We start from the raw sequence: 19,829 nt of genomic DNA, 5'->3' as shown, positions 1-19,829 counted from the left end.
AAGTCAGTCGATATTGTGTGTGTGTGTGTGTGTGTGTCTCACGACGAGATAAAAAACTGTATCGAATTTCGAATGTTTTCTTTGTTATCAAAATGACAAATCCAAACAACACCATCTATAAAAAGCCCGTTTTATAAATTCGTCGAGTTCGTCTCAACAATGGCGCGTGATTTATGCGCCATTGACGGCGAACGAAAACCAGCGACCAAACGGATTGCCGGGATCTGTTTCTGCAGGTGTCCTCTGCCGCGGACATTTTTTTAATTTATTTCCCACGGAAAAATGCGCGAATTATTATTCTTCTCGCACAGCGAAACGGAAAATGATCCGATCGCGCTCGTCGGTTGAAAGACAGATATTTTGTCATTCGTCACCGCCATACTCCGCGCGCGTTAATGTTTTTCGTGTTATCTCACTCGCGCGCTATTTTTCAGTCACGAGAATTGCGCAACATTCGACTCAAATCACGAATAGAATTCACGATTACGAAAAATACGGTATTTTATTTTAAAAAAACAGAGAGAGAGAGAGAGAGAGAGAGAGAAACTTTGTCTAAATATTTATAGAAATTTCATCTATATACTACTATAATTGTAACAGTTTCAACCCTACGGCAAACTGTTCAAACTATAACTATTCGTACTATAACTTTCTCGACTGAGTATCCACAAATGGCGTTACAGAGATAAAACTATCTCTCGCATCGTTCGGCGCGCCTTGAACGTGTTCGGAATTCGCAGATTCTCGTTTCTCGTATCGATCTGTCCTATATTTATCTCTTGCGATAATCGCATTGCAACTGAGCGCGATATACCAAGTGCTATTATCTCGCGACTTTTGCGCTCGTGTTCACATGCGCGTTCTTCTCTTTCGCGATTATTGTCGCCTGCTATCGGTGTGTATCCGTCGGGCCGACTACTAGGGTGCAACAAGTACGCCATTGTCCCACAGAACCGAGTCCCAAGCCGCAGGCAGGAAAATCTCGGCCGCTCCGTGCCGCTCAAATGGCTGGAATTTCTGCGCGAAACGACGCGGTCAAAAGCAGCGATATCTCCTTTGCGCGCGAATCCAAATCAATCCTCGCGTTATAATGAGCGTAAAAAGTTCGAGAGAGAAGTGTTTTCACAGTTTTTTCTACAAATGTTTTTCAATATTTTCTTTATATTTTACGTTTTTTCTAATCGGCGCGGCGTTTTCGAATATCGTAATCTTGTTGTAGACAATAAAAACAAAAACAAAAAAAAATTTTAGTTAATCCGCGCTACATGTCACGATGTTAAATTTTCTAAACTCATATATACATTTTTTTTTATTAGCAATCTCTTCTGTTCTCTTTTCTTTTTTAATCTTCGACACAACGTCGATATATTATCTTAAAATTTTAATATACCATGTCTATTATAACATTGCTACATTGCGATAAAAATATTACGGTATAATTCTGTCAAGGCATAAAGGTTAGATCTATGGAAGAAGCACAGCCTCGGAAAAAGGCACACGCCGAGGGGAGTCGAGAGCTTTTTCATCCTGTCTCTACAGCTTCTCATTGTTTCCTTTTCGTTATCCGCGTCGAGTGCGCCCGACAAAGACCGTCGACGTAAAATTGTTGACTACCGTGAATTCACGCAAATCACTTGCTTAAGAAATCTCTTTGCCCTCGCAATGTTTTGCATGAAATTTGTATAAGCGAACGAAAATGAAGGACTTTATCGTCGGTTTAGAAGCGAAACGCGAAATTTTTGCAGCAACTGAACTTTCTTTTGAATCTTCCAAATTGATGTGTTATTTAGCATCGATGTTATTTAGCAATTGATATTAGTTGGCATCGTTAAATAATCGTTTGATGAAATTTGCTTAAAAAATATTATTTTTAAAACTTCACGAATCTCTCATCTCGCTCTATATACATGTTGTGTACAGCAATAATTAATTTGTTGTGTGTAGCAATCTCTTTTACATTTCTATATCCGCTCTGTGCGTCCTATATATGTATATATGTATATATACTTACCCCGCTCCAGCCGTAAGGAAGGAAGCCGTCGTGCTTGGACCAATTGTCGGAATCCACATAAAACATGCCTGCCGTCATGACAAAGACCCAGACGGCGAGATTAATAGCGTTCAACACGTTATTGAACACTAAGGATTTCTTCACACCCGCCACCAGCAGCAGCATCATGAGTATCGTGATGACGAACGCAACAAAATCGGGCGGTCGTCCTGAGAAAAGCAGAAATCATCGAAAATTTGAATAAATTTAATCAAACGTATATTAGACGTATATTGTTCTTAAAATGCTTTTTTTTATAAATATTGATGATCGCGGTCAAATATCTTAAGTATCTTTAAGGGGAGGTGGGTAAAACAGACTATTAAAATAATTACATTAGCGAATGTTAAAATATTGTAAACCGCATTCTTCGCGATCTTTCAAAAATGCGATCTGTCAAATGCTTTCTAAATTGTTTCCGGAAGTAACGTTCGCAGCTGGTAACGTTCTCATAAGCGCGCGGTCGCATTGTTGAGTAAGTTCAATGATACGTCACCCACACGAACAAGGTGCATAAGCTGCGCTGAAACTAGAATCCTGATTAAGTATTCTCCCTAACTGCCAGTTAACGATCGCGAGAACAGCGTCAGTGGAATAATTTTACGAGGCGGTGTCGTGTTCGGCTATGTACCATGTCGTTATATTCTCTCTCTCTCTCTCTCTCAACGATACGAACATTATCTGAAGATCTGAAAGGATTCTGTTCTCGCGAAATTTATATTCTCGAAAACTGCAAATACTGTGACAATGGGAAAAAAAAAGATTTAAAAAAACCACGAAATGCTTCTTCTTCGCGCGAAAAAGAAGCGTGCGCTGTATAAAAAAACTATCGATTGTAAATTTACACAGTTTCTATTTTAGAAGAAAAACATTTATTAAGAAAACAATTTTTAGCAATTGGGTCATCGTCGTTGTTAATAATAAATATTACCAATTTTTATTTATTTAATATAACAAAATCTATGTGTACGTTTAGACTTAAAAAGTTTGGGGTCTTCCTCAGTGTAAAGTAAAAACAATTTTAACCCTAATCCTGCAAACGTTTTTTAGGTATCCTGGTAATAAACCCTGGAAATTTATGTCTGATTCGATTTTTTTTATTGGTTAAAACGTTGCAAAACCTCTGTAAATAATTCACTTGGGGCTTTATTCAAAATCCTATATTAAGAAAATAACATTAGTTTTGATATATTTTTTATTTTCAAGAAATTCTTCCGCTAAAAATAGTTGATCAGATTTTCTCATTTTCAAGAATAGCTCGGACATTAATGTTTACAAGATTAGGGGTGGAAGGGGGGTTAAAAGTTTCAACTTGTATACGCGCGTATACATTGAAATATCCATACTTAGCAAAAGTCAAGAAAGACGCGCGAATCGATTTCTCAAGAGTAGACTTTCGGGAAGAGGATAGCGACGACAGAGGCCAATTCGAAAGGATATGACACAAGGGGACTTGGTTAGGGTTTACTGCGGCATCCAGGTAGACAGACTAAAGAACGTCAAAGTGTGTGGTTTGCCGGTAACGGATCGATGAGGTCCACAGGTGCCAGACCTAGTCTCATCCGCGCAAGCGCCCCTCTCGCACCCCTCTCGCAACCTTTTGTCCTCTCTCCGCGCATAGAACCCCTCAAACTCTCTCCATTCCGTCGTTTTACCTTCTCCTCCTCTCATCTCTCCTCCTTGTGTGTCCTCGATGCTTCTCCAGATCCGACTATTCAACTTCCCGTGTATTCTCTGTGAATACCTTCGTATGCAGCGTGCATACCGCGCGTATACAAAGCTGTGTGTAATTCACGCGCACGATAGGATACGTGGGAATTACACGTGTCCAATATATTGGGCCGGCTGGCTAGTGACAGCAGCGAATTGAGATAGCGCGAGATCGGCAGATTTCGATTGAGAATTAGTGAGAGTTTCTGAGGGGAGAGTCTTTGACTGAAAGAGCGCGACTCTCGAAATTCGATGCGAACCAAACTTTTATCGCAAATACGAGAGTTCTTGTTCTCTCTCTCTCTCTCTCTCGCAAGAAAGAAAAATATCAAAAGAGAATTTGTCACTCGAACTCCTGTTGTACACCAAAAATATAAAAGTTTTGTCAAGGACACTCTGTCTGTACACGTTTCTATTTTCTTTCAAAAATTTTCAACATCTTTCACTTTTCGCGCACCAGTCGCACGAGCCAATTTCCAAAGTTTGCGCCGCGTTATTTTTCAACCGAGCGTGTGACTTATGCTCGAAGCATTTTGTGCAGATCCGCCGATATTTCATTTCAATTTTATTGTTATCGCGTTGCAAATATATTTTCGAAATTATTTTCACAATTAACCTGTTTTCGTTGACAAACACATCGCGCGCAATTATTTGTGTCACGTAACAGCTGCAAACCATTTCGTTCTGCAAACTCATCGGAAAATTCCGACACGAGGTTTTAGAAAAAAAGTTAATTAAGGATAACGGCGTGTGCAGGCAGCCGCACCGTCGCGTCGCGCGGCGACTTTGCTCTTCCTCCGCGCTCTGGCACAGTGAAATATTTCTTTGCTATAACGACGCTCGTACAAAGAAAAATTGGTAGAAAAGAATTAATTTCTCCACACCTACATATCGATCAATTATCAACGCAGTGTTCAGCTTTTTTAATTTCTGTAGTAAATTAATTTTTTTTTTAAATTAATTACCTCCAAAACTTTGCTAATTAAATTATTAAATGATTTTTATTTCTTAGTTTTTTTTTTTTTTTTGCACGTATTCTTCGTAATGTTACTTTTTCTTACGTAGTTCGTAATAACCGCGATTTTTGCACATCCGTAGCGAAACTGCAATATACATGTAAACTTAACTAAGTCTATACTCGCGCGATATATTACGGCATTTTCGTAGGTACGGGCGTCTGGCATACGCGTCAAATTTTTGTGAAGTAGAGGGTATTCTCCCGCGGGACATAAAGGCGGAACCATGTCAATATGAACAACTTTTCATATTGACGTGAGTGTATTAAAAAAAGAACGACGAAACTCCGGCCCTGCATCTCGTTACATTATGAGTTTTTTAAAATGCGAACGAAATTTATGAGACATGCGGTATTTTCATATAACGCTACGTTTTCGCGTTAATATCGTAGTAATTTATTCATTTTTACGTGAAGTAAGTTTCATCGCGAGAAGACCAACTGTGAAAAGGTAATAATATTGCACGAGTCTTGCGCGTGTCTAATTAGATTTGTTTTCTTTCCGGAAACAGTAGGAGACAGATCCTATCAGAAAAACGAGCGCGACTTTGTTGCGCGTCTTTAAAAACGTAACTAAAATAAAGTCACGTGACAGTGAGAAGAGGAAAAACATGTGACTGTATTTTAGCCACGTGTTCTTAAAAACGTGACTAAACGTGAATTTACTTTAGTCACGTTTTTAAAGGACTAAAATACAGTCACGTGTTGTTTTTCCACTTCTCCCTCTCACTATTTTTTAAATTTTGATTTTTATGCGTTATTTCTAACATCTCTCTAATGTGTATTATATGATTTGTAAGACGTATATATACTAGTAGTAATCGCGGTGACAGGTTGTGTTCACTGACACTATAACACGTTAAAATAAAAACAATAATAGCGTGCGCGTAGCGCGCGTCTGTGTTGTGCTAATGTTAATTAAAAAACAATAATATAATCGACGTATACTATAGGATTTAAGTAATTATATTTATTTGGAGTTTTCGTTCGGCAAAAATTTTTATTTTATTGCAGAAAGCACGTTTTAATTTGTTGCTCATTATCGCGTATTCCAACGTGCTGCGTATCGCAATACGACTCACATCACGAATCGACACAACACTGTATTGATACATTTGTCATAAAATGTAATTAAAATCAATACCTAACATTTAACGTCGTGTTCAATATTTGTGTCACCTTCGAGGCGTACGTTGTCATGACGAACTCTGTCTATTTTATATTTTAATTAATTGCGTGTATTGATTGTTGTCACCTTGAATGAGAGATCTGATAATTACATAAACAAAAAAATTGTTGACAATGATATTACTCTAAAATGAAATTATAAGATACAAAAAAAGTGTAATCAGCGCAGCAAACAACATATAATTGTTATTATTCCCCTTCTCCTTCTCTCTCTCTCTCTCTCTCTCTTTCTCTTCCTTTACAAAAATAATATATTATGAAAGCAACTTAGGATATACGCACGATATTTTATTTCAAGAGCACTCACCGTAAGATACTATCGAGAATATGTAAAGAAAATCCCACGAGAATTATTTGTGAAAAGTAACTGACAGACAGAAAGGAAGAGAGAGAGAGAGAGAGAGCTGATTCAAGCAGAAAACGTCGTTACACGAAAAATCACTCTCACGTTACATCTCAATCACTCTTCGAATGAGAATAACGTTCGGACCTCTCCGCCATGCAATAAGATTCGGGCACAACGAAGCAATTTCGAAAGAACTGGAGCACGAAAAAATCTGCCGGACTCTTCTCTATGTAACGTTAGTCACTCGAAGTACACTCTGTGTGTGAGAGTGTGTGTGGCAACGCATTACTCTCGTAAAGTTTATAGTTTGATCGAAGAAAAGTTCAGAAAAAAATACGATCCATACTTGCCAAATGGACGATACTTACGAGAAACACAATATAGCTTTTATCTGTAATTTATATTAACGAATATTTTATAATATTGCAACTTTTTTATATTCTACATAAAACTACAAAACTCGTACTCTTTATTTTTTTTATACAATGCTTGCAATGTCGTCATGTAGAAATTTTTTGAAATTTTTATCAGCTCCGCTAATGAGTTCTGACAAATCAGCGTGTAGTGATCGAGCAGTGGAATGTTAAATATTAAAGAGACATAAATAATTAGATAACTGAAGAGAATACGTCATAATGACGCTGCGAAAACGAAATATTCAAAATACGACAAAGACGACGAAAACTGGTTATGTTAAATGGTCTATAATTTGAGTCCGTGTACGTGCACGATCGATCAGTTTGGCCAGTAACGATGTAGCGAAATTAATAATAGAATCTCAAGTTTTTTGCCAGGCACGCAAAACTTTTAATTTTGCTAATAGAAGGGAGAATCAATTTTCTCGAAATAAAACAATTTTGTTTGCAACATATCGAGAGTTTTATACAAATAATAAGCAAAATTCTTCTTGCGAGCGATAAATAAAATTCACATTGCATTTGTGCGAGTTTACATTTTTCAGAATTTTAATATGCGCTTTAATTATATCGATTTAGTTTTAATATTAAGAATTTGCAAAAAATTTAGAATTTTTGTCGGAACTGTTTCTATTTGAGACGTGAACTGTCATCGAAAGAACTTGCTAGAAAGAACCTGTCCGGGAGTAAAAAGTAAGATCCCACACACCCGCCCTGTATGTGAACGTCAGTCAAAAAGAAAACACGCGACGTTTTTTGGCTGTTATCCTGGATGCGTGTTCTTTTTGCACATTGGTGAAATGCGCGCTCGCGTCAGTAAATTAATTCGCTTTAGAAAATTGGATTGTGCTCGGCAGAGCGAGATTTTTTTTCGAGTTTATAACGTCGCAACGAGAGCGTTATACAAACCTGAGAGAGGCAATTTTGTTGCTCAACAAGCAATTTTTCACTCAGACGGCAATTATTCGATATGGTGGTACTAACAAAAACCTTATTTTTGTGTGTGTGTGTGAGAGAGGGGGGTGTACGTGTGTATGTATGTGTGTGATTACATAGTATAATTTCTATTTCTCTTACTCTCAACGTGCCAATAAAGTTTTAACAAAATTACGGAAGCTTTTAGTTTTATTGGAGATTAATACTCTTCTTTTTTTGCAAATACGCACGTGACATAACCACCGCGGCACCAATCTCGTTTTTGTCTTCGTCATTTTCAACTATGTAGCTCCCTTTCTCGCCTATGTAGCGCAAAAGATACTTTACGACAAAACCGGGACAAAAAAGCTTGACGACTACATAAAAAAAAAAAAAAAAAACGAAAATTTGCTCGTAAATTTCTGTAATATCGCTACCGACGAAGACGCCCAACGACTAGTTGTTTCACACTTTTACGAGCGACTAGGAAGAGAACTCTAAGGTTTGCTGACGCGCAAAAGAACATCCGAGGCCAAGGTAAACGTACATATACATTATTATTAGAGCAATTAAATTAGAACATCTTGTGAAGGATGTCCTGAAAAAAAAAAAAAAAATTGCACGGTGTCCTGATTTACACTGATCGTTTGTAACAATTAATTTAGTGAGAACTGTAAACTTTGGAAATGAAAAAGATTTATACTCAAATTATATTTCAAGTTTTTTTACTATTAAAACAAAAATTGTAATAAATATTGAAAGAGGTGGTTTTTTATAAAATTCCTCTTCCCTTTCTCTCTGAAATTCGCTACGTTTTTCCGTAATAATAAACGTATCATTTTTTTTTACATTTCGTTTTATTAATCGACGATTCGCATGCGTGGAGGTGTGAAGCGAAGCTTTGCGAGAGGCGGATAGGTAGGTACTTACCGAATATGGTGCCGACGCTGTCGGCTATCGCCCCTGAAATAGCACCGTTCGCCAACGCGTCCAGGCAGGCGCTAAGGGCGCACGCACAGGCACTCGTACCTATAAGGTACTCCAGCACCATGTTCCATCCAATAATGAATGCTATTAATTCGCCTACTGTCACGTAACTGTACATGTAAGCGCTGCCGGTCGTATGAGGCACTCGTACTCCAAACTCGGCGTAACACGCCCCTGTAATCAAATCAATGATATCTCATTCAGTCGCGACACGCATCACCAAAGGGAAATCCGAGAATTATTGTAACGGGAAATTCCAGATGTCGTTAAAAGTGTCATTTTATATTAGTAAAAAATATACACAGAAATTTGATCGAATAACATGTACAAGCGAGCACGATGTGACTTCTCATCAAAAAAATAGAGAAAATATCTTTGTCGGTTAAGTTTTCGAGAAAATTGTTACGCAATACGCGCGTTAGTATACGTCGCTTGGCAAATCGTATCTCACTCGTAACAACGTACGTATGTACATACGGATTTTCACACTCGATTTTCTCGAAAACCAAGCCGAAAATAAAAAACAACTTTATTCTATATTTGTTTCTTATTTTTTCACGAGAAATCACCTCGTGCCCGCTTGTACATATTATTCGGCCAAACTTTGTATGTACATTATATATATGTATATATATATATGTATTATATATATGTATGTATATGTACATAAAGACGGATTCACGTGAAACATGAACGCAAACCGTCGTACACCCCGCATCCGTAAGCTCGGCATCGTTACCTTTGACGTCAACCACTGCGTGATCGCTATTACTTCTGCCATAGTCAGATTACACAAAGCCGTTGCAGCAGCAAGGTTAGAGTCTCCTAATTGGAATCTAGTCTCCATTGATGTCGAACTCATGATGCTTATATACGTTGCGTGTATATTATCCGTCCTTTAAACGGACCGCCAAGTCTAAGAAACGCCAAGTACTTGGTAAAGACTACAAGAGACACACGACACAGTTCCGGTTTGTGAATTCTTAATTTCGCTTTCGTGACTATCGAACGAGATGTAAAGACCCATCTTGCACGTGTATGCGTTTACATACACGTGTACAACACGACGTACATGTACGTCGAAGAGAATCTGTTATTTTTCTCAAACACATTATGATGAATTTGTATAGTTTTTATACGTAACACGAGTTGTCGAGACGAAAATATAAAAATTGAAATGAATCCAATTACGCGATAATAAAGTGGATTTTATTGAACGTGACATTTCTCTCTTTTTATTTTTATGATTAAATATATTATCAAAGAAAAAAAAGGAATTTATAAAAAGAAAATTTATCGTATTTAATATACGTAATTGCGATAAATTGTTTTCGTCGTCTGCGCAATTTGTTCTCTGAGTTTCGATCAAGAGGAACGGGCTCTTTTCGCGGAAGAACGCGACGTTGTAATGACATCGCCGCTTCCGTAATTATCAGCGGACGGAGCGATGATTACTACGTTACGCCGATCGACCGGCTGCAACCAGTGGCCAGTGGTGCCTATTAACAACGCAACGAATTAATTAAACAACACCACACGACAGAGCCGTCCCAGCTTTAATCCTGTCGCGTGGTATCGGCGCTTCTGAATACCGAATTAATTAGAGCTTCATTCGCTCGATCGATAATTACGCAACCGAGAACGCGACACCCGATCGATCGCGTTTTTTCCCCATCTTTCGCTTTAATAATACGCGCCAACAACAGATCTCCCACGTGTAAATTGTTGTTTACATGGGATTTTGATGGGCGACGAGAGATTACGGAAAAAACGAACTCGAAGATTGATATTTTTTCTCCCGCGGTTCGCCGCACCACAATGCGATTTCCGTCTACAACGTTGTTTTCCGCGAAGATGTTCATAGGAATTGCAACGAAATTGCGGCTCGACAAAGAGATCGGGCAACAACGAGAGCAAAACAAACCTGATCGAAACACGTTCTGCCGCTTTTGTGCGTGCGTGTTATGTTACGGCCTAGAATCTGCATTCGCAATTTCGAGCAGCGCGGCGAATAGCCCGCGCATACACGACGAAACAGTTTACAACGCGGCGTGTTTGGAATAGCGCGCGCGCGCGCGATGAATCGTAAATTTTATTTGACGGCTATTTTCCGTTACGGCTTTTGCGCAAGTCGTTGATATCGATATGTATACATTTATACAAGGTGTCCGAACAATTTTGACCAAGTGTGAATGTAGATTGATTCGAAAAGTCGCGGTACCATTTTGCAAAATTCGCAATAATTAGCGAGTGATCATTTTGCAAACAAGAATAACGAGCAATTTTTGTACACTTGATTTTTCGATTAATCCAATCTGTCTTCACACACTTCTTGGCTTGGTCAAAATTTCTCAGACACTCTGTACATGTATTTTCGGACATGTATATACGCGCGACGTATAGGCCGTTACTATCGATACGATAGCGAAGTGCACGATGCTGAAAGAGAGTAAAGCAAGTACTTGCGACGGAGATAAAACTAACGTAATGTTCGAGTACCTGGGAACAGTACCCGTAGCGATAAAAATGATGTAAGTACCTGTTAGTCAAAGTAAACTGCTCGTAAAACTCGCGCGTTAACAGCGAAAACCGTTTAAATGCTCTTATTTTCTGAGAATTTGACGACAGACGATGTATAGTAAACCATCGATGAGTTGAGTCGAGTTCGTCACAGAGTGAAAGCGATTCTTCAAAAATTCGAACACATTCAAATCGGATTCGAATCTAAAATCTTCTTGGTTATACCGATTCCCGCACAGACCGAATCACAGGACTATAAAAAAAAAAAAAAAAACCCGCTCCGTAAGTAATCAACTGTATACAGTATTTTCCATATCACAATAGCGTTTCACCGATGGCATCTGATTGGGACGCCGCAAATGTCCGTCGAGAATGTTTTATATACGCGCAATTCTACAAAATTACGTATACATGTACATTTGCCATGGTTAAATCCGCTCGCGGCACCAGAGCGGACAACGCCACGGATTTCCACGTGATACGATCGCGCGGACGGTTGTGGAAAAATGAATTTTCCGAATCATATATTCCGGTCGTATCCCAAAAAATTCACATTTTCGCGGAATAAGGTTCTTATCTCCCGAACGGCTGCAGACCGGCGGCGTTCTATTCCCTCGAGTTATCTGCTGCGCTTTATACACACACACGAGAAAGAAGCACCCTGTGTCTTATCACGCTCGTCTAAATCGCAATTCTCGTGTCAAAGCACCCCGAGCGAGAAAGTCTTGCGTTAAAAACACGTTGTTACACACGATAACAATCAACGTCGTATGCGCGCGGGAAACGTGTTGAGCGTTTTACAAGAATGTAACTGAATTTTGTGCAAAAAAAAAAAAAAAAGAACAACTTCATTAAAGTATCGTAAATTTTTGTTGTCTCTTTATGTACGTACACGCACATCTTTCAACGAAGAAATAACATTTGACTGTGTTCGCGAGAATTTTCGTCCAAAAATTTTAATCAATTTTATTTGACGGTGGTGTGTGTTATAAGAATTTTTGAAAAATGGTTTTGTGAACCGGCGTTGATGTTATTTTTATAAAGACGTTTTGTGGACGTTTTTCCAGTTCACTTCATCAGAATTCAAAATAAATATCAACGCGATTCAAATCCGAAAACCCCATTTTCCGAAATTGTATAAATTATTTGGAACGATATATATATTTATTTTTATTTATATGTTGTAATTATATATACGCGCTTTATATAACCATTATATTCGCATTATTAAAATGCCTAAAAAAACTCCAAAAGACAGAAAAAATGCAAATCTATAATCAAAATTACATAAAATTAACCTTATTTTCTGAGTAATGATAGGTCTATTACTTAAATGTTAACGTATTTGCGTTCATCGCGTATCATCGTGTCCAGTTATTATCTTTTTCCGTGTTCATCGAAACTACGTCGAAACATTGACATCACACCCATACAGAATACACTAGCCGACACACACACACATACACACATATCCCTCGACATCCATTAAATTGATCGCTCGTAAAAATAGTCAAGAAAATCCACATACATGGATAAAAAGACTACCGCATACACAATCCTGTTTTCTTTCTATCTGTCACGTTTCTTCGGTCGCGCGGGATTGTGAATCGCGCGCGTAAATAAATCCCTTACTTTCGTATTCCGCTCGCGCGCGAAGCCCTGTAAAAGAGCCTGGTCGTCTCATACGCGGATACGTACCACTTCCGCGTGTTATTACGCGACGGAATTTCGTCACGATCGTGCGAAAAGAGTACGAAGACGACGAACAATTATCTTCAAGAAGAATTGTTCAGATCCGATCAATCTGTGCACGTGAAACAACATAGCGATTAAAATCCGCCGTGTCTGAATATCGCGTGTGTTTGGGGTAACGCGCGCCTGACAAGCTTATTTGATATATTATCTTTCCAAGCGGCCGTGTTTCAAAGCAAATTTCACGGTATTTTCTGTTTGACAGCTTTTTTAATCCAACGCTGCGTTGGTAACGATGAAAAAATACAAACTACATCGCGTGTTTTAGAAAAAAAAAAAAAAACTAGTACAATAATTATAAAACTAATTTAATAAAACTAGTATAAATAAAACTAGTGTGAGATAAATATAATTTAATACATGTTTACCGGAAAAAATGGAAGCAATGGCTGCGATAATGAATGAGATGACGACACCAGGTCCGGCAACCCTGTACGCCACCATTCCTGCGACAAGGTACATCCCTGTCCCGACGCAGGAGCCAACTCCTAAAGACGTCAGGTCCAGAGTCGTCAGGCACTTCTGCAAACAGAAATCATTTCGGAGATATGTGAAAATAATTGTAGATTCAAGCAAGAGAAATAGTTTATTTGTTTTTAACCAGAGAGAGAAAGAGAGAGAAAGAGAAAAAAAGATAAATGTTTTTGATATTTGTCGGCTTTAAAAGTCGGCGAATTGTCGCGCGCAACGATGTTAGTGTCAATACAATTGTATAATAGAGCGATAAATAAGAGTAGCAGAACGTAAAGAACTCGAGAAACTTTGACTCTCTGTCGCGACTGCTTCGAAGAAAGCAAGTTCGGGGGCGTTTTGCAATTGTACATCTTGCTCGTAGGAGCAGTTACGTCTTTCGGTTGACTTCTATCCTAAAATGTCAATGCCATTTTTACTGCCTTTCTCACCGATAATTATTAATAAAGTCGTCTCCCTTCAAGAGTTACCACAGGGGTCTTTTCTTTCTCGCGTCGATTCTATGGGAGTGGCTAAAATGCTAAAGCGCGAGTAAAAATAAAATCAATTGCGAAGTTACTCTCAACAGACAGCGAATTGTGCTATAATTATATTAAACGATTTCCAATAAATTTCAAAACGAAGATTCGAACTCGGAATTATTTCCAATTTTAGATTACACACATAAATAGCACTTTTTACTAGTACAATTTTGAAATAGAGATTTATTACATTATATACTTTATTTTTATTATTGACTCATTCCGCATTGCCGATTGGTTAGTTGGTCGATCAAGTTGAATCAAATCGAATTGATAAGATCGAAAGAGTAAATGATGATAAAAAAGCGATTTTGACAGTTCGTCGTATACGTAGAGAAAATTAAAAACGTGACTAAAATAAAGTCACGTGATAGGAAAGAATAGAAAAACAAAACGTGACTGTAATTTATATTATATATATAACATTAAATAATACATATTATACATATGATTTATTATATATTTATAATATTATACTTTATATTGTATTATATGTATTATATACATACTACAGTAAGATCAACTTATACTACAGTAAGTTGGCCGCCGCGATCTTGGAGAGGTCATTAACCTCGACCGCGTGACTTTGGCGGAGTCACTGACCTCGGCCGCGCGGCCTTGGCGGGTCACTGACCTCGGCCGCGCGGCCTTGGTGGGGAAAGGGTCACTGACCGCCGGCGCGTGGCCTTGGTGGGGGGAGGTCACTGACCGCGAGCGCGCGGCCTTGGCGGGTCACTGACCTCGGTCGCGTGACCGCGGCGAGGTCACTGACCCTGATTACGTGATTACGGTATATATATATATATATATATGTGTGTGTGTGTGTAATATATATATAGATATACAATATTGGTAATTATGCAGTTATACGGACTATTTTCCGATCTCAACAATTTTGACATATGTTATCAAGGTCACCTCCCTGAATAATAATATGAAGGTTTTATCCGTCGCTCATTGTTTATAAAAAACTTATGAACAAAAAAAGTTTCATGAATAAACTANAAACTTTTTTTGTTCATAACTTTTTTATAAACAATGAGCGACGGATAAAACCTTCATATTATTATTCAGAGAGGTGACCTTGATAACATATGTCAAAATTGTTGAGATCGGAAAATAGTCCGTATAACTGCATAATTACCACAATATTATATATAATATATAATAATATTCTCTTTTTTACTCTTTTCCCTGTCACGCGACTTTAGTCACACGTGTTGTTTTTCCACTCCTCTCTCTCACTATTTTTTTATTTTGATTTTCATGCGTTATGTTTGACATTTTTCTAATGTGTATTTTATGGTTTGGAAGATGTATATACTAGCTGTCATCGCGATGACAAGTTGTGTTCACTGACACCACACGTTAAAATAAAAACAATAATAGCGCGTAGCGCGCGCTTGTGTTGTGCTGGTTATTTAAATAGAAGTAATACCTTATGTAATAATAAATAATAATTTATTATATCATACATTATATGTCGTCATCTCATTACGTGTCATTTCACGTTAATTTCTCTCGCAATGTAGTTTACAAAGCAAGTTTGCAAATTTATAAAATGATATATAAACAAATTATCAAAAAATGACCGCGTACTAAGGGAGACGCGATACATCAAAGCTCGCGGCATTATATCCCTAATTACGAAAGTTACGCGGTCTTCAGTAGGTCGTTGAATCCAATTATCTGGCCTCGCGTTGTAACGTTATAATTAGTCACTATCCATTGAGACGGTAATTGCACGGGTAATAAAGGAAAATGCATTTTGCAATCCGGCGCGATCCAGTCAACGTCGGGTAATCTCACGGAGAGAGTAACTATACGTGTTTTCGAAAATCGATCGATTCGGATCTATCGCGGTGATCAAAGAATGCGCGACATCGTAATTTAATGCAACCATATCATCGTGATTTATTACCGGTATGAAGTTGTCACGAAGTTTGATACAACGCCAGCGTTGATTTTTGCGCGCAATTACGAAAAATTTGATGAAGTTCTTCGGAGTGCGAGACAACATGTCGCCTTTTTTTTCCCTCGATATCGCTTACGATCTTTAACCATCCGAGTCTAAAAATCTGTATATCGATCAGACACATTCTCTTCGCAAACCGATCACACACGCTTTGTCACGTGCCAAACGGTTAGGATTTTGATAAACATTGCGCGCAGGTGCAGTTACACGTGAGATTCGTCGCTAAATAACGAATGAAATCCGAGATTGCCTCGAACTGCCAGCAGCACAAGCTCAAATACCGGAAGTATCTTCGTGGATAACCGTACCGGGAAATCATACCGGATGCATAACGTCATTTGCCGTGTTTAGCCGGCGCAGCAAGATTCGCAATTTCTAAGCCCACCGTGCGGGCACGTCGAATGATGAGAACGAGAAGGGGTCGTTTCAAAGCGAAATCCGATTGTTTTCCGTGAAATAAAAATTCACGACGAGCGAATAATCCGACAAATTGAATCCGAAAAATCGAACGAAATTGCGTCCCGAAGAAAAATCTTGTCCTCGATCACGCGACCGCTACAACAGATTATCGAAATACATTTGCACACAAGTGGAACCGAACAAACGTTATCTAACGTGATTTTTTGTGCTTTCAAAAAAAAACAAACAAACAAACAAAAAGTAAATGACGTCCCGTTGTCCGGCGCGAGCTTTTGCGTAAATAAAATATCCCTCGGCCAGAGATTTAATTGGAAGCGGTAATTAAACCTTTTCTCGTCGAAACGACGAAATAATCGTTCAACTCACCATCGGACGAAAGTATCGACCGATACTCTTCTCTTCAACGGGACAATCAAAGCCTGACAAAGGCCTCTCCCGCGTCGAGATGCTCTTCATTCTGGTTTTCTTTTCTTTTTTTCCGTGTGCTACTTTTTTTGCATTATATACGTGCGGATAAAATTTGCGTCTTAACCACGCGCGCGCACACACACACACACACACACGCGCGCGGTATTTATATACGTGTCGTGCTACTTTCCAACGGGAAGTGGTGGATCGGTTATTGGGAAACTTTCCGACGGTTTATGCAACTGCGGCCGCCGTCTGCTGGGAAACGTCCGCCCGAAGTGAAGTAACAGCTTCGCAACGACAGCAACAGCAGTAGTCGCCGGGCGTTAGAGATACGAAAGTTCGTCGTGTTTCTCTTAGCGCGCGACACGACGGGGCTACCCAGGCAGGACGACAGAATTACCGCTACCTGGACGTAATGCACATGACGGACCAACGGGGGCAAACGGCTGTCGAGAAATTACGGGACAACCGTCGCGCGACAAAACTTCCTCGCGGGAACCAACACAAATTTTTACACCAATGAATTTCGCGCGCATTTACTTTTTTATACGCGTTTAGAACTGAACTTTTTTGCTGCTCGCGAAAGTTTTCAACGAACGCTTTTTTTTAGAGAAATCGAGAGAAATGGACCGCGTTCTCGGCTAATAATCCGGCGAAAGACAATTTGAAACGAGCTGGGAGATGCAATCTTCGATTTTTTTAGAAAAAAATGCACAAAAATTAAAGCCTAAAAATTCGCCATTACAGTGTGTGTTTGGGGGGGGGGGTGAAAATTGTATTTACCTGTAATTTCTGCTTGGAGTCGGCTGGATGGAGCGGCTCGGGACCGGTTTTGGTCTGGTTACCCTGCAGACCTTCGACGTTCTTTGTACGTATCAGCTTGCCGAAGAGCTCGAGGCCCTTCTCCCGGTCCAGCTCGAGCTTCATTTTTCTGAAAAATTCAAAAATTGGAACGTAGAACAAGCGGAACAAGCAAAATACATGTTTATTTATTGAATAACGCATCCGTAAAAAAGATAGAGAACGCTCGCTTCGTACAAAGTGACAGGAGGGGTAGCATACATTTGATCGATGTTTTCCAAACATTCCGTCGTCGTATAGGCACGTAAAAGATATCACGTGGAAAAAAAACGCATCAACGAGAATGGAAGAGGAGCGTATAACATAATGTAACAGCGATCGCGTCTGTCAGTGGGTCTAGTGGTGGAAAAAAAAAAAAAAAAATACGAGAAAGCAAAGTGGAGGAGAGCAATAAACATTCACGAAAATGTCTCAACAAAATCTCGATGTTCGTTAAGCCTCAGAGTTGTAAAAAAAAAAAAAAAAAACGTACGGTTACGAAGTTAAATTAGTTATTTTCACAGAGGCGTCAACGAAAAAAGCCTGCAAATTTCCGAGCAGCACTTTTTAATCGTCTCCAAGTTTTTACGTTTCGCTCCGAATACATTACACACGTACATATAGTGTGTAGGTAATGTGTGTACAAAAGACAATTAAAAATGGCGCTGCTCTAAGTAAAGCTATTATTCCCAGCAGAGGGTTAACAATATCTGTCTGCACGTATAATCCCTTTACTGTATTAAAAATAAACTCCCGCGAGTGTGCGAGCAAGCGGTTTTTTTTTTCGAAGGTTATCAAACAAACAAACAAGTCAAAAAACTTGGCAAAAAAAGCTTGATTATTAAAGCTAATAATTACAAATTCAATCCCCGCACGCAACTTGTTTGCGTCCCGTATAAAAATAGCTTGGAGAAAGAGAGGAATTAAAAAAAAAAAAAAAAATTGAATAAATTAATTTGTCGATAATAGGCAACGACGTAGATGAGAGAAAAAACAAGAATATTTTTTTTTCGAAGAGACAGATCGCGCGAGATATCAATCACGCATTATTTCATCGTGTTTTTAAGTTTGATTTTCTCCCGGGGAGGAGATACGAAAAAGAACACAACGTAGAGTTTTCAAAACACACATACGGACGAGAGCTTGTCGCATATAATCAGCCGCGCACATATCGACCTTCCCTCCTTCCCTTCCCCCTATTGAGATACAAACGAGCTCCGTAGGAAAAACGTCGCCGCGCGTTTTTCTCCGGCTCGCTTGTTCCCAGGGTCGAAAGTCGCGTACACGAATTATCGATTTATTATATCCGAGGCGCTTTGCTCTTCTCAACGCGACGCGCAGCCCTTCCACAGTTTTTCCAGGAGTAGCGCGTTGCTGCTCTCTCTTGCACGTATTTACATAAGTTCTCACACGAAAAAGACGAAAAAGTAATCTAGTAACAGCGATACTTGTTTCGTCATATACCGCTAGGATATTATTCAACAACAGAGCCGAAATCGCGACGTTAGCGCTCGATCGGATTGTTGACGACATGAAACGTGCAGCAGCGCGATTTACGACGCACGTCGCGGCGACAGGTCGTAATTTGCCGAAATTCGTCGGAAGAATCTGATAAAATCCGCGATGACGATCGCACAATCGCACTGTGTGAATACGCGAGATATACAGAAGAGCGAGAAAGAGAGAGAGAGAAAGAGAGACATACTCGATCTTGTTACGTTCAAACAATCATTAATTGAGTGAAAACCGCAATGAGCTTCGCGAATGAGCGATGAGTGACTTTTTGCGCGAACGCAGGTGGGTACAGATTATCACGGATTCGTTCGCGCGTCGTTGTAATAAATCAGCGAGATAATTACTCTCGCGAGAAAAGAAAATGTCGGTGAAGTTTAAAGCGTTCGTCGAGCGAAAAAAATTTATCTCGCTTCTATCAAGCGGTGATATAAAAAAAAAAAAAAATTTACCTCGTATTCATCAAGCAGTAATGTAAAAAAAAAAAAAAAAAACCATTTCTTTACTACATCGTGTTGTATAATTTTATCTTAAAAATCGATATTAAAATATCTCTCGTATTAAAATTCTTTTCACACACCAGCCTGCGGTAACGAAGATACACCACAGTTCCAAAACAGTCTTATTAATATTAACAGATACTATATAAAATCGTTTGTGTGTGCCACAAAAGAAGAGCCGGAGCGTCTTCGTCGAAGTGTATAAATATTTTCGCTCGACGAAAGTTCCAAAACTTCAACGATACAGAAAAGACGTGATTTCTCGCGCTGTCGATTCGAC

At 39.0% G+C, this 19,829-nt stretch overlaps 1 protein-coding gene across 2 annotated transcripts in view; it reads right to left on the bottom strand.

Annotated features, from left to right (window-relative positions):
* LOC109855346 (cationic amino acid transporter 2) overlaps nt 1–19,829 on the bottom strand; it is a 53,727-nt gene that overhangs the window by 10,373 nt on the left and 23,525 nt on the right. For both annotated transcript variants that reach the window (XR_002250281.1, XM_020429515.1), the window contains exons 2-5: nt 17,481–17,628; nt 13,268–13,421; nt 8,571–8,801; nt 2,012–2,220 (exon numbers count right to left, since the gene is read on the bottom strand). Coding sequence is in view for 1 of the 2 variants with exons in the window: in XM_020429515.1 (XP_020285104.1) it covers nt 2,012–2,220; nt 8,571–8,801; nt 13,268–13,421; nt 17,481–17,624 (738 nt within the window). In the remaining variant the exon portion in view is untranslated. The remainder of the gene's footprint in view (nt 1–2,011; nt 2,221–8,570; nt 8,802–13,267; nt 13,422–17,480; nt 17,629–19,829) is intronic.

Source organism: Pseudomyrmex gracilis, unplaced genomic scaffold, assembly GCF_002006095.1.
Source record: "Pseudomyrmex gracilis isolate BER0280 unplaced genomic scaffold, ASM200609v1 scaffold_87, whole genome shotgun sequence".
NCBI classification, from domain to species: domain Eukaryota; kingdom Metazoa; phylum Arthropoda; class Insecta; order Hymenoptera; family Formicidae; genus Pseudomyrmex; species Pseudomyrmex gracilis.
This window is presented reverse-complemented; position numbering and strand designations above follow the sequence as displayed.